This window comes from Sebastes fasciatus, chromosome 12 (assembly GCF_043250625.1).
Source record: "Sebastes fasciatus isolate fSebFas1 chromosome 12, fSebFas1.pri, whole genome shotgun sequence".
Taxonomy (NCBI): Eukaryota; Metazoa; Chordata; class Actinopteri; order Perciformes; family Sebastidae; genus Sebastes; species Sebastes fasciatus.
In genome coordinates this window covers 8,434,390-8,456,541 of record NC_133806.1, presented here as the reverse complement: position 1 = coordinate 8,456,541, position 22,152 = coordinate 8,434,390, and the positions used below count along the sequence as shown (strand labels likewise).

Genomic DNA, 22,152 nt, shown 5'->3' with positions numbered 1-22,152 from the left:
TTATAATCACTCCTTCACAATTCTAAAATGACACATTCATAACAGTAATGAAGAAGGTTAACAAGTATAATTTGTTCTAATTATGTTCTATAAATGATTCTCTCAACCAGAATGATGAAACTCAGTGTTTTCCTTCTGCTGCTCCTCCTGGAGACATGCTCAGCCATCACTTATGGTAAGTATGATCAGAGAGTATATGTGATGTGTTCCTTGTAAAAAATCACCAGGAGGTGGATGTAGACATTTTTTGTCAGCAAGAAAAGTAAATAGTATAGTATATTCTATCTATCTAGGACCACAAGAGTCACGTGAATAGTAATAAAGCATTTAATTGATTAATAACTAATTGTACAATAAAAAATAGCCATTAATAAATAGTTTACAAATTGATTTATTAATCTATGAATAAATGGACTAAATTACAAAGTAATTAATTATTTTGCCATTTTAATGGGCAATAAAATAATTCTAAAAATAATTTACAAATGAAATATTAATCTATCAATCAATAGTTCAAATTAAAAAGGGATTTACAAAAACACACTAATACAGTCATTAAGTACATAATTTAAGAATACATTAATGAATTCATAAATAAATGGAATGGAATTTAAAATTCTATTTGTAAATGCATTTAAAAAAAAAGTTATTAGTTGACACACTGATTAAAGTTTAACAATTCACAAACAATCATATTTTATATGCATTTTAACGGTCTCATTCACAGAAAATGTGGCTTTGCGTGGAAAAGCGACCCAGTCAGACCGCTATGAGCACGTGTTTGGTGCTGCCGACAGCGCTATTGATGGAAATCGTGAATCTAATTTCCGTTCCGGATCATGCACCCACACTGACGAAGAGACCAACCCCTGGTGGAGAGTGGACCTGCTGGAGTCCTACATCGTCACCTCCGTCATCATCACCAACAGAGGAGACTGCTGTCAACAGAGGCTCAACGGGGCAGAGGTTCACATTGGAAACTCGTTACAAGACAATGGTGCCTCAAACCCAGTGTAAGAAAATATCCTGCATTATAAAAAACTTGGCTTTTTTGGTGCAAGTTTGTGTGAGCATCTTGCTCATAGGAACAGTTAAAGAATGTTTCAAGTCTGGATTTTTACCTTATTTGCATTGTTACCAATATCGGCTCTCAAATGTCAGTCAACCGCTGCCATGGGAAACACCCGACCAGATGCTTGAAGCTTAAATTCTGTTTCCATAAATATGTCTAAAAAGTTTTTCTTAACCTTTTTTGAAAAATGGAAAACTACTGGTATGCGCAATAGCTGTAGTATCATTATAGTGTATATCTCCTTAAACAAAAAATGTTTCTTTCCTCTTTACGTTGAACCCTTAAGGACTGCTGGTATAAAATGTGCTGATTTCTTTCTCTGACTCTGTTAGGGCTGGTACAGTTCGTGGTGCAAAACAGTTGTACACTCTGACTTTCACTGATCGTGTGGAGGGACGTTATGTGTCTGTGGTTTTGCCGGGAAGAGGGGTCCTTACGCTCTGCGAAGTGGAAGTCTATGGGTACCGTGCCCCAACGGGTACGAATTTGAGTTATTACATGAATATGTATGCAGTGATTTTCATCTTCTCTATAAACTGTGGTATAAGCCAAAAACAAAACTATATGTTATTAAGTCAACGTGCTTATAAGCTACATTTGCACTAAAGAAATAATCATATTATAAATGGTGATTAATCCTGCCTTTAGCCTGCATCCTATAATACCTTTTTTCTTACATTTAAAGTTTAATTTGCCACAGCTGAGTGGTACATTTAGTTGTACTTTAATTAGTGTATTTGTAGAAAGGTAAGGACAATAAATGTAACCTCCTAATAAATAAATAATCATACTTTAAATGGTGGTTAATTCTGTCTTTATCCTAAATCCTACACAGTGACTGCAAAATTAAATTAAATTTTCTCAATGAGTCATAGGAGAAAGTAAATTGCAACATTGCAAAAAAAAAATCAGTACCAGAAGTCATACATGTTGCACGGTCACTTAAGAAAACCTACAATTTGTTGTGATTTTGTTGTAATGATAACCGCAAAGAAGTCCAGGTATCACTGGTCATTTCTGTTGGCGTGTTCTTTTTGCAGGAGAGAACCTGGCACTCCAAGGAAAAGCCTCACAGTCGTCACTGTATATGTTTGGCACTGCATATAACGCCATAGACGGGAATCCTAACAGCCATTGGGAGGACGGCTCCTGCACTCACACAAAAAACAACATCAACCCCTGGTGGCGACTGGATCTGATAAAAACACACAAAGTGTTTTCTGTTAAGATAACCAACCGAGACGAAGACGCAGAACGACTTGATGGAGCTGAGATCCGCATTGGAGATTCTCTTGCAAACTATGGCAACAACAATACCAGGTAGCTTACAACCTGTTAATTTAAAATCCCTAGTTTCTTCACTTACATCTTTAGATACATTTATATTTCGTATTTCAACACAACATATTTTACCGTTGGTCTTATCAATATTTTTAGCCACATGAGCGGTCAGTCCATCGCTTTTTTCTAGACTGAAATATCTCATCTACTAAACGGATGGAAATACATTCATGTTCAAGTCAAAATTTCAATTTGTTCAATACTTAAAGATGGGGTCAACGATGTTGGAAAGCTAGCATAATTTGAAAGTAGCTTCACCTTAGGAGCTCCGTCTAAACCCACACCCTCCCCTCGGACTCCTTCCAAGGCAACGCCCCCCCAACACACATGCACGAGCACCGCCGCATCGTAACTACTTCACAGACACAGAGCGGAGAGAGGACCTCAACTCTACAACACTACCTCATGACAAGTAACTGCGGCAGTGCTACTTTTGGCTGAGTTTTCTCTTCCATTCACTATTTCGTTAGATAAAAAAAACATGTTGTGAATTTTGGGAAATTATTATACCTACGTTTTTTCAATATATTTCGACTTTCGGACTTTGCAACACTCTGGAGTTATTGGAAATGTTTGGATCACATGAGTTTGAAAAAATCCTACACAGCCACCACTGGAATCTAATTCTACAAATAGTTTAATACTAATAATATTAGTGAAGCCTAATTTTTATCTGACACTGTGCAGACAGTTCCCGCAGTTCCTACGTTTGCAAACCGAGAGTGAGCATGCATTTGCTGTCATGGCTCCTAAACTGTGGAATACAGCTAAAAGCACCCATTTTAAAACTGGTTTGATTCTATATCACCTGGACAATATTATACTATATAATTTATTATTTTATCTCATTTATCTGGTTTTATTGTTTAAAGTATGATTTTATAACTGCTTAATGCCCTTTGTTAAAGTGACAAAGGCCAAACTTTTTTGGGGGATTTAACAACGCAATTTCTGTTTCTTCTGCCAGGTGTGCTGTGATCACAAGTATCCCGTCAGGTGGTGTCCAAAGGTTTGAGTGTAATGGGATGGACGGTCGCTACGTCAATATAGTCATCCCAGGAAGAGAAGAGTTCCTGAGTCTGTGTGAGGTGGAGGTGTATGGCTCTCGCCTGGATTAGGGCTGAAGAAGTTCACAGTGCATAACAATAATCAAAAAGCACTTCCTTGTAAACTCCTAGTATGACAGTGATTCCATTGGGGGATTTTTTAATGATTTTTTTTAAACTCCCGAGCCATAGAAATTAAGGTGTTTGGTGGCACGTAGTTTGGACACCACTACCATAATACATAATGAAATCATACATGATCAGCATTTTGTAGTTAAGGGTAAGCATTATTGTAACTGTGAATGTCTTAAATAAAAATCCTAGTCAAATGGTACTGTTTGATGAGTTCAGTCATCTTTCTCTGAGGAAAACAATGAGTGTGCATTACATGATCTTTGGGGAATATTTCATGATGTGTCCTTAGATGATCACTGGCACCTTTGATCAACTGAAGAGGAGTGTGTTACATGTGTGTGGGAGTAGACTGTTGTTAAATCGTTGTTGAAACCCTCTGGGGTCTAGGCCATTTTTTGCTAGTTTTGGTCCGTGTGGTCTAACTTTGTAATAATTACTGTAGAATCTCAACACTGTAATGCACAATCATGACATACACATTTTTTTTTCAGGACAAACTGAGCCATCAGAAAATGTAGGCTGCAGTGATGTCACATTAATGTATAAATAAATTAAATTACCATAAAGACAAGAGAAAAACAAAACGGAAATTGAATCTCACAAAAATGTATTCAAACAACAAAGAGAACAATAAGGAACAAGGTTTTGGGCTTTTGAAAAATGTTCTCCCAAGTTTTGGGAATCAGGGGAAAAAAATTATCATTCTAAACAACACGCATCAAAAGATATTTAAATTTTTTTACAGCGAAGTCCTGGCGTCTTTCTGTCTGTTTTTCTACAAAAAGTTAACTGTCGATGCCTCAAAGCAGTTCCTGTGAGCAGTGATCCAGAGGGCCGTACCTCACTCCTTACACTTCCAGGTGGTAGTCTGATCGACCTGCCTGGTCTGCCTGCAGTGTACACAAGTCTAAGTTCCATACCTGGCCCTCCTGCTTGCATCAGGTTGATCAGAGATTGTCACTCTGTTGCAGAAGGGACAGCAGCTGTGACTCCACACAACTGGGCTGTGAGCTCCTGTGGTGCATGGCTTCCTCCTGCTTCTCTCTGCAGAGCTCCTTGTTTGTTGCTGGGGAGGATACTCTTCGGGCTCTTCAGCAGCCGGTTGCTCATCATCACTGTAAAACAAATAAAAATCATTAGAAATATTGAAGGTTTGAAATATCGGATCATATATATCAACCCAGTAAGTGTTTTTGTCTTTCACATCTCACACAGTATATGAGGACATATGAGATTGCTTGATAGCTACAGTGTTTGGAATATCATCTGATACCTTGAATAAAATCATAAACACTATCTTTCCACATGAACACCAAATGTATATATTCTCATTTTTATTTTAAATATCCTGGAAATACATGTAAGCCACTTACAAATCTAACCAAATGAGCACCAAATGTACAAATATAAAAACTATCCATATTTTCATTTGTATTTCAAATATACTGAAAACAAATATAAGTTACTTACAAATGATCACCTGGATCAATTCCCTCTTAGCCATCTCTTCATCTGCTCCTGATACTCCTTCATCTTCACTTTACAGAATAAGTGCAGGGTTTGTTTTGAAAAGCAAAAATAAAATAAAAAAACTTGCAAAATCAACAGCTGTTCCGTGCGCCAACCAGCACGGCCTCCGTTTCGTCAACAGACCTACCCACTGCACCACGGGCTAAATCGTGCCAACTGTAAGCTTTAACTAACAGCTAACGACAACAACAACTGCTTTCAACACGGATGAATGGATAAATACTCACAGAAGACTTTCATTGTTGGAGATATTACTTTTATGAAGACTGAAAAAACACAGTTGTTCCAAGCTGGATTACAAACCGTCTGAAAGGAATATGATCAAGCCTCATTAGAAACCTACGGTGGTGAAGAAGCAGCTGCAAGTTCAAGTAAGTCTGTACACCGCAGCGTTCTGGAGACATTCTAAAAATAGTAATTAGAGTAATTTCCTGTCGTATACGACAGCTTCGACCTCAGGGGGTTAAACAAGGGCTATTCAAGTGTTCATACTTGATAAGTTGATTTACCTCAAAAAACAAAATGATCCGCTGAATAGCAGACGTCTCTTTCTTAATGTAAGTCTATGGGAAAAAGTTTTTTCGGGCCCAATGGCATCACATGACGGACACAGAAGTTGTAGTACCACCATTTGGCCACTATGAAAATTTGCTTCAAAGCCCGGCGCTCTGCCTGGTGGCTTGTTGCAGACCCAATGTTCTATCATCTAACCCGCAAAAAACGGATCAGATTACCCTTTGCACGTATGAAGACTTACAAGGATACTGCTATTGCTGATTCTGCAAGAAAAGGCTAAAAATATTACCCTGTGCACTGTGGACACAGATGTTGAGGTCCTAGCTATTGCACATGTGTCTCATGGACAGAACTATGGGTGGCATTTGGGACTTGGGCAAGAACTTCAGATACATACCTGCCCATGAGATTGCCAAGTCTCTGGGTCCTGACAAATCCAAGGCCCTTCCTGTGCTCCATGCCTTCACTGGCTGTGACATAGTATCTATATTTGCAACTATGAGCAAGAGGAGAGCATGGGATACGTGGGGTGCCAATGACATGGCAACAGAGGCGTTCATGGCTCTGTCAAAGGCTCCAAAAAGCATTCGAGAGGAGGTCATTTACATTGTTGAGCGCTTCCCAATTCTCCTCTACGAGCGCACCAGCAGCCAACTCAACATCGATGAAGTTTGTCTTGAGTTGTTCACAGAGAAAGGAAGAGGAATGGAGAAAATTCCCCCAATTAAGGATGCACTGGTGTAGCACCTCAAAAGAGCAGTGTACCGAGGCAACGTATCCTCATACAATGGTTCGTATGATATCTTACTTTTCATGCGTTTTCCTATAAATGTCCTGCAACACGAGCAATCAGTGCACTTGCTTAAGCCCCTGTGATGTAGAGGCAAAAAAACTACTTGGTTAGATTTAAAGGCCCAATGTCAATTAGGGGCATTTATTATACTCATCGCTGCAGCTCATCAGTAATCAAGACCATGGTGTTAACTTTTTCTGCTAGGGCCAGAGTTGATAACATTACTCGCTCTGGAGTTAACCCCCGTCACTCCACTCAGCCACCGGGAAACAAAGCACGGCAAACCTCTGCTGGTCTTGAGGAGCTGCAGCATTTATTTCTGCACAAACTTCCACTTCCACTGTACATTCACTTCATATTATCAAAGCTAAACTAACTCTGTCTTCTGCTCCACTAACTCACACATTCGCTGCCGCCAGCTCTGCTATTCTCCAATTGACCTACGCTGCTCTTACAACAGCTCTAGATAAGGCCGTTTGCGTTTTCACATTGGCCACCGTACTTCTTCTAAACAAGGTTGCAATCTCCAACCACCACCGATAGATGCCGACAGATGTTACACACTGTACCTTTAAGAAAAGATTGTGGTTTGGGTTAAAATAACTACGGAAGTGGCGTTACTTAAGTACGGAAGTTATGCAAGAAATAAGTCAATGTTGACTTCTGTGTTTCACACGGGACACTAACAGCTGTTTCCTGGGTGAAAGCCCTGTGTTTCTAACCCTAACCCACCCATCTGCTCCGGCCTCTTCCCTACGCCTTTGTTTGATTGTTTTGTTGTTGTTGTTGAACCAATTTTCACTGTCTCCTTCACAGTCTCTTCCACATTGATACAGAGCTGTGCATTTTAAGGAGGCTTTTTTTGCATTTGCAATACCTCTAGCCTTTCTTGCAGCCACAAGTTAAGAGTTCAAGGATTGACTGGCATGTCTGTGGAAGAGTTGACCTCAAGTCACCAATCGCTTGAGTCCATCCAACCGTGGTCTGTTGGAGATGGCATATTTGGTGCCACCTCAAGTGCTTGTCCCCAACAGTGTCCTCCTTGGTCAGGCTGTTCCCGTAAACTGTTCATAGCTACACCTACGAAAAGTAATGCACTATAATCTGTATATAATAGGGCTGTCAATTGATTAAAATATTTAATCGAGATTAATCGCATGATTAACTAGTGGCATTAAAACGATTTAGCATTAAGAGGTTATTATCACGTTAACTCTGACAGCCCAAGTATATAACCCATGTAGTTCATTTGTATGTAATCCACGTAAATCTCTAGGAGGAGTTCGTAAAAGTATGCATAAAATACATAAATTACATGAAAAACACAAAATTCAAGATGGCCGACTTCCGAGTGGGTGGAGCTACTGAATCCCAATTAGGAATATGTTTCCAATAATGAGTGAGATATGAATACCAAATTTCATGAATATAGGATCAACTTTGACCAAACTATGGCCTTCCACGCGTTAGGGGGCGCTATAGAGCCGTCTAAATACGTTTAGCCCAATTGCTGTATGTTCACGTAAAGTTCACAGATGTCCATCATTTTGACAACTTTCATGAGTTTTCGAGTATACCAAGGGCGTCAAAGGCATGTTCAAAGGCTAAAAAACATAAGGGGGCGCTAGAGAGCCAACATGCCACACCCAAGCAAAATGTCACCACTAAATCAAAGTAATTACTAGTTTAGATGTGCGTGTAAAGTTTCATGAGTTTTTGTGCATCCCAAAGTCCTCAAACATGTGTTAGTAAATTTTAAAATCACGCAGGAAGTCCAAGATAGCTGACTTCCTGTTGGCCGAAAAAAGCAATGACATACTTGAATTTCGTGTACATCGGAGTAACTTTTTCTGACAACCTGCCATCATTAGGGGGCGCTATGGAGCCCTGCTGGAGACACCCGAGCCCAATCACTACAGAACTTTGCAATTTTCGCGACTTCTGATGCATATTCCACTTTTCATGAGTTTTTGGGGATGGGAAAGGCCTCAAAAACGCGATCTCGCAGCAGAAAAGGAATAATAATCCTTAGAAAAACAATAGGTTTCCTTGCACTTTCGTGCTACACAATGAAAAGACCTAAATCAATGATTCTGTTGTCTCTGTAACCAAAGCCTGATATATCTTCTTTCTCTGTGCTACAGAGCTCCATTGTTGTTGAAAAACTATTAAAACACATCAGTGAGCCACACTGTTGCACTGGGAGACATATTCCTTCATCACCATGATCACACACACTGTTTATTTAGAAAAGCACAGTATCAACTGATAGAATGGAGGTCTTAAAACTAGATTTTGACTAAATCTGGTTAGAGGTTACGACATTAACTGAATGTACATTGCAACAACGTAAACATGCACTTCTATTATGTGTTTTCCTTTTATAGGCTACCTTTTGTTTTGAAAAATGTGCCACGTGTACTTGCTGTTTACTGTCAAATCCCGAATTAATCTCGTTGTACTTCCTGGTCAGATAAACACAGAGATACAACAGTAAAAAAGAGATGAGAAGATAATGTGCTTACTTTGCATTTTCAGTAATGTAATATTGATGCTGAAGTGTGGAACCACATGAGGACAAAGGAGGAGAGAATAAGTATATATAATTTTTATATTATATTATATTGTCCAGAAATCCAAAATCAACGGTGAATTGATCCTAATAAGTTATGGGTTATATTGTAAAAGAGGCCCACCAAGTATCATATTTTGGCCCATAATCACAACGTGGTGAGAGAGAATGTGTAATTACATATCAAATACCATAAAGCCTTAATATTCATAGTTATAAATACAAGTAAACTGGAGAGAGTTGGATTACGTTTGTGTGTTTTCAGAGAGAAAAACAGAGAAGTAGCAATGCATATGAAATGTTGAAACACTGAGATATTAAAGTGGTGATGGCATAAAACAGAGAAGTTTCAGGGAGTGTGCACATTGTGCAAAATAAAAATCTGCGACTAAGCATTTTCAGCATCAACAGATACTGTTGTTTTTCATTCTTTCCTTACATTTGCACCAACCACTGCACGCTCACAAGGTCAAAAGTACATCTGGAAAGGCTGACACCGTTTTCTGCTATTTTTCTCACATGTTGGTTAAAGAGTACACTGCAAATGATCTCTCCCAAATCAGACAAACACCCTGTAAGTATGATGCAATAAAGTCTTGAGTAATGAGCATTAGACTGTTGACCACAATAACCAGAGTGACATCTGTGCTTCTCTAAAGTAGTTGGTTATCACTCTGAATTATACTTTATCAGTTTATGAAGTGTAAATTATTTGCCCATGCTCAACCAATCCTCCTGCTGCATTGATCCATTTCAATCAAGCTACAATCTGCAGAGGTCGTGAAGGTTGTCCAGTGAGCAACGGTAGAAGAAGTACTCACTTACTTTACTTAAGTAAAGTTAGCAATATCACTCTGTAAAACTATTCTGTAACATGTAAAAGTCTTGAACAGTGTGTAACATTTCAGGGGATCTATTAGCAGAGATGGAATATAATATTCAGAACTATGTTTTCATTAGTGTATGAAACTAAGAATCGTGTTTTCGTTACCTTAGAATGAGCCATTCATATCTACATAGGGAGTGGGTCTTGTTCACGTAGTCCATCATGTTGCTCGGCCATGTTTCTACAGAAGCCCAGAACGTACAAACCAAACACTGGCTCTAGAGAGAGCCATTCACGTTTTCACATTACCTGAAGGCCACCGTAGTTCTCCAACATGCTTGTGAAACTGCGGTAACGTGAGCCGCAGAGTGCCAAACCATGATACCGCCAGCCGCCGTCTGACTTCAGTTGCTCCTAAAGTAGTGTTATTATGGTAAGGGTGGCCTTCGAGCGACTCGAACGGCGTTACCAAGGTTTTGCACTCGGCGGCTCACGTTACCGCAGTCTTGGAAAGGGAGGAGTGATTGGAGGGGTTCTCAGTTGGTTGCAATCTGCAACCACACCCCTAAATGTCACCAAATCTTACACACTGTAACTTTTAATATAAGAACTAAAATATTGTCAGAAAGAGTGAAAGTAAAAGTACTCTCTAGGTAGAGTAGCGCTTATGAGAGTGTTATATTGTTATATGTATCATACAATTGGAATATTATTACTGATGCATAGACACGTAGGCAGTATTTTAACATCATAGCTGGCAGAGGTTGGGCTAATTTTTAATACATTATACACTATTGGATAGTTTAATCTATAACAATGTATCATACTTTATAAATTGATCATGTTACGTTTGTAAAATCTGCAAAGTAACTTTAGTTTTCAGACAAATGTAGTGGAGTAAAAATTACAATATTTCCCTCTGAGGTGTAGTGCAGTAGAAGTATAAAGTAGCATAAAAAGGGAGCTCTCAAGTAAAGTACCTCAAAATTGTTCTCGTATGTGAATAAATGTACTTAGTGAGATCTTCAGCATACGTCTTGGCAAGTGCTTGGATAACCTCTGAAATTGAATTCACGAGTATAGGGAAGTGAAATTCATGTGCATGCAGTAAACCAACGGGATGTGATTGGGTAAGTGTTGAAGATGAATCTGATCTGATATCTTATGATTGGTCGGATATGGTTCAACCAAGATGCATATAAAGAGCACAGGAATTGCTTAGTTTGGGTTTGGGTTTGGAAGCTTTTTTTCTTTGTCATTGAATCATCAGACGGTCGGGGTCTCCAGGTAACACTTTTAATTTCTTGGTTGCATCAGATCATCTTAGTACATCAATATCTGAGTATCCTGCTCTCTTACTGTAACTTGCTTTTCACTGCTTGAGAATATATTACAGATACTGTAAAATAGTTTACATAGCATGTAGTTATGTACCACCTCTGCAGCATAAGGAAGCAAATAATAGCTGTAATATGTGTAACCTTAATCCTAATTGTGAAATGTAACCACTACTGAATACCTATACTATGTATTTCCTATTTTGCACTACAACTGCTGCACAATAATTTCTCTCTGGATAAATACAGTTCTATTTTATATTATATCAATGTTGAAATCTAACACATCCAACATTACCGTTATAATCACTCCTTCACAATTCTAAAATGATACATTCATAACAGTAATGAAGAAGGTTAACAAGTATAATTTGTTTTAATTATGTTCTATAAATGATTCTCTCAACCAGAATGATGAAACTCAGTGTTTTCCTTCTGCTGCTCCTCCTGGAGACATGCTCAGCCATCACTTATGGTAAGTATGATCAGAGAGTATATGTGATGTGTTCCTTGTAAAAAATCACCAGGAGGTGGATGTAAACATTTTTTGTCAGCAAGAAAAGTAAATAGTATAGTATATTCTATCTATCTAGGACCACAAGAGTCACGTGAATAGTAATAAAGCATTTAATTGATTAATAACTAATTGTACAATAACAAATAGCAATCAACATATATATATTTGATTTATTAATCTATGAATAAATGGACTAAATTACAAAGTAAGTAATTATTTTGACATTTTAATGGGCAATAAAAATAATTCAAAAAGTTATTTACAAATGAAATATTAATCTATCAATCAATAGTTCAAATTAAAAAGGGATTTACAAAAACACGCTAAAACAGTCATTAAGTACATCATTTAAGAATACATTAATGAATTCATAAATAAATGGAATGGAATTTAAAATTCTATTTGTAAATGCATTTAAAAAAAAGTTATTAGTTGACACACTGATTAAAGTTTAACAATTCACAAACAATCTAATTTTATATGCATTTTAATGGTCTCATTCACAGAAAATGTGGCCTTGCGTGGAAAAGCGACCCAGTCAGACCGCTATGAGCACGCGTTTAGTGCTGCCAACAGCGCTATTGATGGAAATCGTGAATCTAATTTCCATTCCGGATCATGCACCCACACTGACGAAGAGACCAACCCCTGGTGGAGAGTGGACCTGCTGGAGTCCTACATCGTCACCTCCATCATCATCACCAACAGAGGAGACTGCTGTCAACAGAGGCTCAACGGGGCAGAGGTTCACATTGGAAACTCGTTACAAGACAATGGTGCCGCAAACCCAGTGTAAGGAAATATCCTGCATTTTAAAAAACTTGGCTTTTTTAGTGCAAGTTTGTGTGAGCATCTTGTTCATAGGAACAGTTAAAGAATGTTTCAAGTCTGATTTTTACTTATTTGCATTGTTACCAATGTCGGCTCTCAGATGTCAGTCAACCGCTGCCATGGGAAACACCCAACCAGATGCTTGAAGCTAAAATTCTGTTTCCATAAATATGTCTGAAAAGTTTTTCTTAACCTCTTTTGAAAAATGGAAAACTACTGGTATGCGCAATAGCTGTAGTATCATTACAGTTTATATTTCCTTAGACAAAAATGTTTCTTTCCTCTTTACGTTGAACCCTTAAGGACTGCTGGTATAAAATGTGCTGATTTCTTTCTCTGACTCTGTTAGGGCTGGTACAGTTCGTGGTTCAAAACAGTCGTACACTCTGACTTTCACTGATCGTGTGGAGGGACGTTATGTGTCTGTGGTTTTGCCGGGAAGAAGGTATCTTACGCTCTGCGAAGTGGAAGTCTATGGGTACCGTGCCCCAACAGGTACGAATTTGAGTTATTACATGAATATATATGCAGTGATTTTCATCTTCTCTATAAACTGTGGTATAAGCCAAAAACAAAACTATATGATATTAAGTCAACGTGCTTAAAAGCTACATTTGCACTAAAGAAATAATCATATTATAAATGGTGATTAATCATACTGTAAATGGTGGTTAATTCTGTCTTTATCCTACATCCTACAATGTGACTGCAAAATTAAATCACATTTTCTCAATGAGTCATAGGAGAAAGTAAATTGCAACATTGCAAGAAAAAAATCAGCACCAGAAATCATACATGTTGCATGTGCACTTAACAAACCTACAATTTGTTGTGATTTTGTTGTAATGATAACCGCAAAGAAGTCCAGGTATCACTGGTCATTTCTGTTGGCGTGTTCTTTTTGCAGGAGAGAACCTGGCACTCCAAGGAAAAGCCTCACAGTCGTCACTGTATATGTTTGGCACTGCATATAACGCCATAGACGGGAATCCTAACAGCCATTGGGAGGACGGCTCCTGCACTCACACAAAAAACAACATCAACCCCTGGTGGCGACTGGATCTGCAAAAAACACACAAAGTGTTTTCTGTTAAGATAACCAACCGAGACGAAGACGCAGAACGACTCAATGGAGCTGAGATCCGCATTGGAGATTCTCTTGCAAACTATGGCAACAACAATACCAGGTAGCTTACAACCTGTTAATTTAAAATCCCTAGTTTCTTCACTTACATCTTTAGATACATTTATATTTCGTATTTCAACCCAACATATTTTACCGCTGGTCTTATCAATATTTTTAGCCACATGAGCGGTCAGTCCATTGCTTTTTTCCAGACTGAAATATCTCATCTACTAAACGGATGGAAATACATTCATGTTCAAGTCAAAATTTCAATTTGTTCAATTCTTAAAGATAGGGTTGACGATGTTGGAAAGCTAGCATAATTTGAAAATTGCTTCACCTCAGGAGCTCCGTCTAAACCCACCCCCTCCCCTCGGGGCTCCTTCCAAGGCAACGCCCCCCCACACACATGCACGAGCACCGCCGCATCGTAACTACTTCACAGACACAGAACGGAGAGAGAACCTCAACTCAACAACGCTACCTCATGACAAGTAACTGCGGCAGTGCTACTTTTGGCTGAGTTTTCTCTTCCATTCTCCAGTAATCTTGCGGCGGCGACGCGCTTTGAGTTCAGGCTGGTGCACGCCAAGGGTAGAGTACGAGCAGGGAGGCAGGGAGCATTGTGATTGGTTCTTTCCAAGCAGACCGCGAGGCAGTGATTGGTAGACGTTTCTACAAGATTACAGCAGCTACAAATGACGGCTCCTTTCCGGTCCTTTTTCAGAGCTCACAAGTAATGGATCGCTGTTGGGGTTTTACAGACCATTTCAACCAATATAACAAATAGTGTATACTGGATAACATCGTCAACTCTGCCTTTAAATGGACTGTTTGTAAGAATCAGAAATTGGTTGTAACAGCGACACCTGTGGCCATTAAGTCAACGAAAGTCAGTGTCCTGTTTCTCGCGCTCGCCCGTGTGCACGCGCTACCTGAATGTGAGCGAGCATTGCTCAGAACAGTTAGGCGACATACATCAGCTAAAACCACAATATCACTCTATATTTCACGTGCTTGGCAGTAATGTTAGCTGACAAGACGGAGGTCTCTCCATGAATCAATGCTGATCCTAGTGTTGGCTTTTCCTGCTTCAGCCTCCCGACCGCTTTTCCTACTTCAGCCTCCCGACCGCGGCCGGAGGGAGACACCGCAGTTTTGGTCAGAGACGATAACGTAACTCGTTGCGGAGCCCCGTCTAAACACAAGACACGGGAAACCTTTGTTTTTCTGGAGGAGCTGCAGCATTTATTTCTGCACAAACGTCCACTGTACATTCACTAGATATTCTCAGAGCTAAACTAACTCTTCTGCAGTATGTAGTTTGCACGCATGCACGTGAGGTGGAGCGAGCTGTGAGTGAAGGCAGACACGCAGAGGAGCAGAGTACAGCAGAGACTCCGGCCCTGGAGAGCAAAGCTTTGGTCTCCCCCGCGTCCTCCGACCGCGGCCAACACTGTTTTGCAAGACGGGCTTCACTAGACAGAACTTTGCGGTATTAGGTGCTTCCGTGTAGTTTGTGTTGGAGTCTGAATCTGAACAGTGTAGCTACACGCGAGTGCGCATGGGACGCCGACCTGGATTGATTTAGAAGTGTAAGAAGTTACAAACAGTCCCTTTAAAGGACCAATATTTAATACATTTATAAATTACAAAATGATCAGGATATGTCATCAGAGCTTTAGAAAACATGCTAAGTTGAAATACTGGTTTCTCCGACAACAGTGCTATACAACCAGTACGTTCTCCTTTGACATTTCCATTCCGTTTTTGTTTTGGCCGGTGTGATCCTGTCCACTGCCCATTTCAACACCCCGTTGCCACATATGAAACTAATTGGCATAAAAACAGCCTTCTGCAGCCATGGAAGCAAGCAAACGGACTGGATTAACAGAGATATTGTTAATGTTAGATTCTTCTGGCCTTAAAAGCTTCGGCACATCTCTCGGTTGTCACTGTGCAAAACCCATCACAGGTACAGAAACATGTCATAATCTCTATAAACAGATTCTGCAGACGCTTCGAATGTCTGTCGTCATATTTTATGACAATACCCGAAAAACCCTCAAACAAAATCTATAATTTGAATAAAGTGATTCATCGAATTATTAAATCAACTTTCTTTAATAAATATAACTCGTCAGTACATGCATCCCTTTGTGTGCAGCAAGAGGAAAAGCTAACAGTTTTTTGACGAAGTGAAAATGTTTTTGAAAGGCTAAACGCCAACAAATGTGGATTGATGCAGACTATTTCGTTAGATAAAAAAAATATGTTGTATGTTGTTGGAAATTATTACACCTACGTTTTTTTTACCTACGTTATTTTGACTTTCGGACATTGCAACACTCTGGAGGTATTGGAAATGTTTGGATCACATGAGTTTGAAACAATCCTACACAGCCACCACTGGAATCTAATTCTACAAATAGTTTAATACTAATAATATTAGTGTAGCCTAATTTTTATCTGACACTGTGCAGACAGTTCTCGCAGTTCCTAAGTGACCATGCATTTGCTGTCATGGCACCTAAACTGTGGATAAATTACTGTTTACAGTACAATCCGTATCGCTAAATCGCTTTAAATGTCAGCTAAAAGCACCCATTTTAAAACTGGTTTGATTCTATATCACCTGGATAATATTATACTATATAATTTATTATTTTATCTCATTTATCTGGTTTTATTGTTTAAAGTATGATTTTATAACTGCTTAATGCCCTTTGTTGAAGTGACAGAGGCCAAACTTTTCTTGGATTTAACAACGCAATTTCTGTTTCTTCTGCCAGGTGTGCTGTGATCACAAGTATCCCGTCAGGTGGTGTCCAAGAGTTTGAGTGTAATGGGATGGACGGTCGCTACGTCAATATAGTCATCCCAAGAAGAGAAGAGTTCCTGAGTCTGTGTGAGGTGGAGGTGTATGGCTCTCGCCTGGATTAGGGCTGAAGAAGTTCACAGTGCATAACAATAATCAAAAAGCACTTCCTTGTAAACTCCTAGTATGACAGTGATTCCATTGGGGGATTTTTTAGGGCAGTACTTGTGGCATAAATGGTAAATGGACTTGCATTTATACAGCACCGTTCTAGTCTTAGAATAGAAAGCTTTATTGTCATTGTACATGGTACAACGAAATTTGTAGCGCTTCTTCTGATCAGTGCAGTTAAAAATATAATAAATAAAAAGAAACAGATGGCTACAATACGCATTCATTCCTCTGTTTTTCACATAACATTCACAGTAACCATTCACTCCCCACGTAATACACATATCTTTGGAGTGCTACTCCAGTGCAATTAAAAACAGTGTTAAACAGTGAATAGCTATTACACTAAAAAATATTATTGCACAAGTATGAGGTGTTTACAGTTTGTAGTGTTTAGAGTTATTATGGCTGTTGCGGACGCAGATAGGAGCTTGTCTAGTTATTAGAAAATATAACAAATAATTATTCATATTAATACAATTAATATGAATAAATTATCAATATGTATTAATAATAGCAGGGCAACCAATTACATTGGTAAATAACCTCAAAAGACATTAAAATGCTATCAAAAGTAAACAATAATTATCAAAATTATTATGAATTATATTGAATAATTTGATTTAATTTATATTAAATCATCCTCGGGGCACCACTCTTTGAAACAAAGAGAAAATGATAGCACATTAATGCAGTCTCACGAATAAGTATCATTAAGTATACTAAACTATCAGAGTGGAACTTTGATTAATAATTAAATTAATAACTATAACCAAAAATTACCATATCAATAGATAGTACAAGTTGAAGGATCTTGGAATTCTAGACCCTGCAGCGGTTGGCATTATTCAGTCTTGTACAACATTAAACTGACCAGCATGTATAAGATGGCCGTGCCACATGGCCACTTTGTTTAGAAGAACAAAGGGGGTGTGATGTAGGGGATGAGGTTCTCTGAATGTGTATGTTTGTGTTTACAGGGTATCTGCAGGTTTCAACAAGTCAAATTTAAGACTTTTTAAGACCATTATGAATGTAATTTAAGACCTACTTCATGTCCATACTGGCAAGAAAGTACTAAGGATATGAAGGAAAATTGGAAGCCCGAAATTAGTTGCAATTACTTGTAGGGAGGGGGCTATGAGTCTGTATTGTCATGTAACTGACCTCAGGCCTGGACCACCTGAGGCTGAGAAATGTGGAGCAAATTTGACAAAGTACGCTGAAGTTACAACAACTTCCTGTTTCATGGCGAATCACGCCGAATGGCCGCCTTGCTACGGCAACGCCGTTCAAAGAAAATTCACAATCTTCACAATAATGCATCATCAAGGTCTTAAGGCTTTTCTGACAACATTTGAAGTGCATCTGGTCAACCTGCTAGGAGGAGTATATTAAAACAGAAAACATTTAATTTCCTGTTGCCAACAGGGGGCGCTGTGAGTGTGACTCAATATTGACATGTACATGTCGTCAGGCCTGGACCCTTATCATGCCTGAGAAATTTGAGGCAGATTGGATTATGTAGATTGGAGTTAAAAAAACGTCCTGTTTCATGACGAATGGCCCAAAATGGCCGCCACGCCAAGGCCGCTCGATGAAAGCTCAGGATTTTAATAACTTTTCATCGTTAAGGTTATTAGATGTTCCTGACCAAATTTCAAGTCAAAAAGAAAAAGAAGAATTCCTACAGTTTCAATAGGGTCCTCGCGGCCCGACATTGTCGGTGCTCGGGCCCAAATAAAAACCACAAATCTATCTTCTTATCTTCCTAATAATAATATCTTCCTTCTTATAATCCTAATTCCTAAATAAGGTGCAGCTGGCTGGAGGGAGATCTGCAGAAGATTGCCTGAAAGTTTCCTACCTTCTGTTTAAAAAGTAGGTAAATAAAAAGACCACAAATCTATCTTCCTATCTTGTTGGTTTTGTATTCTATCAATAAGAAATAACAAGGTCGATATTAGTCACCATAACAATAAATTATTAGTTCTGTGTTATTACGGCAAACCGGGGGGGTTCAGTGAGCCACCTGAGCCAACGCAAACAGCGCCTGTCCTAATATACCTCTATGGGTAAGCATTGTGTAAGCAAGTGTATATTTCATAATGTGTCCTTAGATGACCACTAACCTGGATCAACTGAAGAGGCGTGTGATACACATGCATGGGAGTAGACTCCATGCTGTGATGTGATTTGTCCATGATGAATGTGATCTCTATTAATATTTGACTATGAGTGGGTGAGTTTACACAAACAGCTTGGTATAAAGGTTTAATGTTTTAAGCTCTGGCTACAGAGTTGGACATCATTGGACATTTGTTCGAAACAGGAATCAGGGTAAGCTTTTCACATTTCTCTCATTTTATTTATTTTATCAATGCATCTTGTATGTTATGAATTAATTTATAAACATACATCCCATAATTTACAGTGTAATTTTGTTGTATGAATAAGGTACAATGAAATACTTACTGATTCCTTCTGGTATTAAAATGTGGTGCAGCGGATGAAAAAAAGAAAAATATAAGAATATTGAGAACAAAGGAGTAACAATTTGGCATTTTAGAGGAAAGAAGTAGTACATTATTTAGTAAAAACTAGGTGCCTACAGGGCACAGTAAGATGGTTGGCTAAATTGCATTATCCTGATAAGCCCCCTATAAGTACACTACTATACTTGGTAAATGACAAGTCCCTCAATATTCCAAGATTTGAGCTTCCTACCCCAAAAACTACAGTATATTGCTGTAACCCAGAATTGGTGAGTACCCCTGTCGTCATTTTGGGAACACAATCCAAACATTTAATATGTTCTTCAATTCAATTTTGTCTCTTTCTTCCAGCTTATTGTTCTTCTTGAAGGTCTTCATTGCTCAAACAGTCAAAATGTTCTTGGAATTTTGCATTTGCAGCTTTAACTCTATTAACAATTCTCTCTCTTGTCTGTCTCAACCAGAATAATGAAACACAGTGTGGTATTTCTTTTGCTGCTCGTCTCGGGGACGTGCTCAGTTTACACTTATGGTAAGTATAATGTAGGAATATCTGTATGTATGTGTTAACTATAAAACAGCACCAGATGTAGTTGCATACATTTCTCAAAACACACATCTGTGCTGTCATTTAATAATTAGCTGTATGCAAATAATAGCTAATATACAATATACAGCTCAGAAAATTCATATTTTCCTGACTACATTTATAAAACTGAGAAAGATGCAGTTTTCACTGTGAAGCAGCATAAATTCTTGAGTTGGTAATAACAGTTCAATCAGGAGAGACTTCATTTAAAGCAGCAGAGGGTAGAAATGGAGCAAATATGATTAAAAAAAGTTATTTTTATAAAATATATCCTGACAGTAGTACATGAGACAGGTAATCTGAAAAAAAATCATGTGCCTCTGTGTCCTCCGGTGCTCCTAATGGCATCTGTAGGATTTCACTGACCAGAGGAAAATAACCAGTCAGAGCTGATCTGGAGTTTGCCGTCCAGCTGCTGTCTATGAGGGCCGACTGTCAGTCACTCGCGAACTCCGACCAAACGTTTTTTAAAAAATCTAGTAGGTAACGGGAGACTTTGGCCAATTACAGGTTATTTCAGAGAAAGCATTCCTATAGGCTGTGCTTGACATTTTCTCAACTGATCTCAACATGGTTGGCGGGTCACAAACTTTCTCATTTTACAGCTAAACAGTACACTACAAAATGTTTCTGAAAATATTTGAGGTGAGAAATAGGAATTACAGTAACAGAATATTGATTCATATATTGATCAGCGCTGCCTAGTTTGATTTTGGCCATTTGATCAGAGTTCGCGAGTGACTGACAGCCGGCTCTCAATCAATAATCAATATTATGTTACTGTAATTGATTAATATTCCGGAGGAAAACAACCAGTCAGAGCTGACCTTGAGTCTGCTGTCCAGCATCAGTCACTCCCGAACTTGTCAAGATATAGATCAAAAACATATAGAAGAAATATAAGTCTCTGGCGCTTAGCTCCGTACCGACAGTACTGACGATGGGCCACAGAGGCTTTTTCGGCTTATGCAGGCACTGAGCAACTTTCATAGGAATGAATGGGACGCCATCTTTGAACACAGTATCAATTTCTCCTTAAAGGAGAACAACGGCCATTTTTAATACATTGATATTATTCTGGAGGCTATATAATACGATGGAAAAAATACTGCCAACTTGCTAATGTACGTGCATACTGCGAGGGCATCCTAATAGGATGGGTTAAATGCAGAGAGTAAATGTCCTGTGTGTGTCAATAAAAGCTGATTTACATTTAAATAAATCACCTATCGGTGTTGATACTACATTGTTTTTACAGGAGTGAACCTGGCACTCACGGGATATGCCTCACAGTCATCAACGTATTCTAGTGCCGTTGCATCTAGGGCCATTAATGGGAAAAAAACCTGCCTCTGGAATGATGGGTCCCTCAGTCACACAAACGGCGACCTCAACCCCTGGTGGCGACTGGATCTGCGAAAAACCCACAAAGTGTTTTCTGTTTACATAACCAACCGAGCTGATGCAGTCCCAGAACGAATCAATGGAGCTGAGATCCGCATTGGAGATGATCTGGGAAACCATGTCAGCAATCCCAGGTAGTTTACCGCCTGTTAATTACAATACTAATATTAAAAAGTCAATAAATTGTAATTTAGATGGAATACATTTATGCTACAGGAGGAAGAACATTTTAGTTTCTCTCTCTGGTGTGCAAAATCTCAGTCATTTTTGCATTAAAAATTGACGTCCTGGTCATAACACTGCGCCTCCAATCTTTACGTAACAGCAGATCGTATGTTACAGCCCGACCCATACAGAAATGAATGGTGACACTTATAATAATAATAATATATTATAAAAAATAATATAATAAACGTAAATGATAAATTGATAGTTGAATAAAATTTTGTTAATAGTTATTTTACTGTTGACAAACCATTAAATTATAATTAATAAAGTTTACCAATTATTAGTAATGCTATAATTTATATATAATTAAAATACTAACTTAGTTATTTTTGCAATTTATTGTTGTACAACATTTTATATACTATGTAAGTATTTGTTATTGATTATGAAAAAATATTTGTAAACCTTTTAGAAAATATTTGTAAAACATCTATAAACTTTACATAGCTAGATAATTGTTACACTTTTTTAATGGTTAATAATTGGTTTGTAAACCGTCTATAAACATTATTTGGATGGCTATTATAAAGTTGCAACTGGTGATTATAATACCTTGTTAAATGATTACTTTGTAAAACATCTATAAACATTATTTAGATAGTATACTATGGTTTTAATGGTTAATAGTTGGTTTCTGGTCCATCTATCTACGTAATGTTTTAGATGTTTTGCAAATAATTTCTTAAAGGTTTACAAATCATTTGGTAACCATTAACGAATACTTAATATAGTAAATAAGATGTTGTAATGTGCACAGCAATAAACTAATAGTTTACTAATCAGAATGTAATTGCTATCGTCTCCT

The 22,152-nt window shown here is 38.3% G+C and overlaps 1 protein-coding gene across 1 annotated transcript in view; it reads left to right on the top strand.

Moving 5' to 3' along the window:
• The window catches only part of LOC141779820 (uncharacterized), a 34,196-nt gene that overhangs the window by 499 nt on the left and 11,545 nt on the right, over positions 1 to 22,152 (top strand). The window contains exons 2-18 of the mRNA XM_074654855.1: positions 111 to 175; positions 728 to 1,013; positions 1,405 to 1,550; positions 2,113 to 2,392; positions 3,381 to 3,529; positions 4,455 to 4,536; positions 5,991 to 6,309; positions 11,054 to 11,118; positions 11,579 to 11,643; positions 12,192 to 12,477; positions 12,866 to 13,011; positions 13,424 to 13,703; positions 16,435 to 16,582; positions 18,752 to 18,803; positions 18,911 to 18,971; positions 19,591 to 19,658; positions 20,974 to 21,253. Of these exons, the coding sequence (XP_074510956.1) occupies positions 112 to 175; positions 728 to 1,013; positions 1,405 to 1,550; positions 2,113 to 2,392; positions 3,381 to 3,529; positions 4,455 to 4,536; positions 5,991 to 6,309; positions 11,054 to 11,118; positions 11,579 to 11,643; positions 12,192 to 12,477; positions 12,866 to 13,011; positions 13,424 to 13,703; positions 16,435 to 16,582; positions 18,752 to 18,803; positions 18,911 to 18,971; positions 19,591 to 19,658; positions 20,974 to 21,253 (2,777 nt within the window). The 5' untranslated portion in view covers position 111. The remainder of the gene's footprint in view (positions 1 to 110; positions 176 to 727; positions 1,014 to 1,404; positions 1,551 to 2,112; positions 2,393 to 3,380; positions 3,530 to 4,454; positions 4,537 to 5,990; positions 6,310 to 11,053; positions 11,119 to 11,578; positions 11,644 to 12,191; positions 12,478 to 12,865; positions 13,012 to 13,423; positions 13,704 to 16,434; positions 16,583 to 18,751; positions 18,804 to 18,910; positions 18,972 to 19,590; positions 19,659 to 20,973; positions 21,254 to 22,152) is intronic.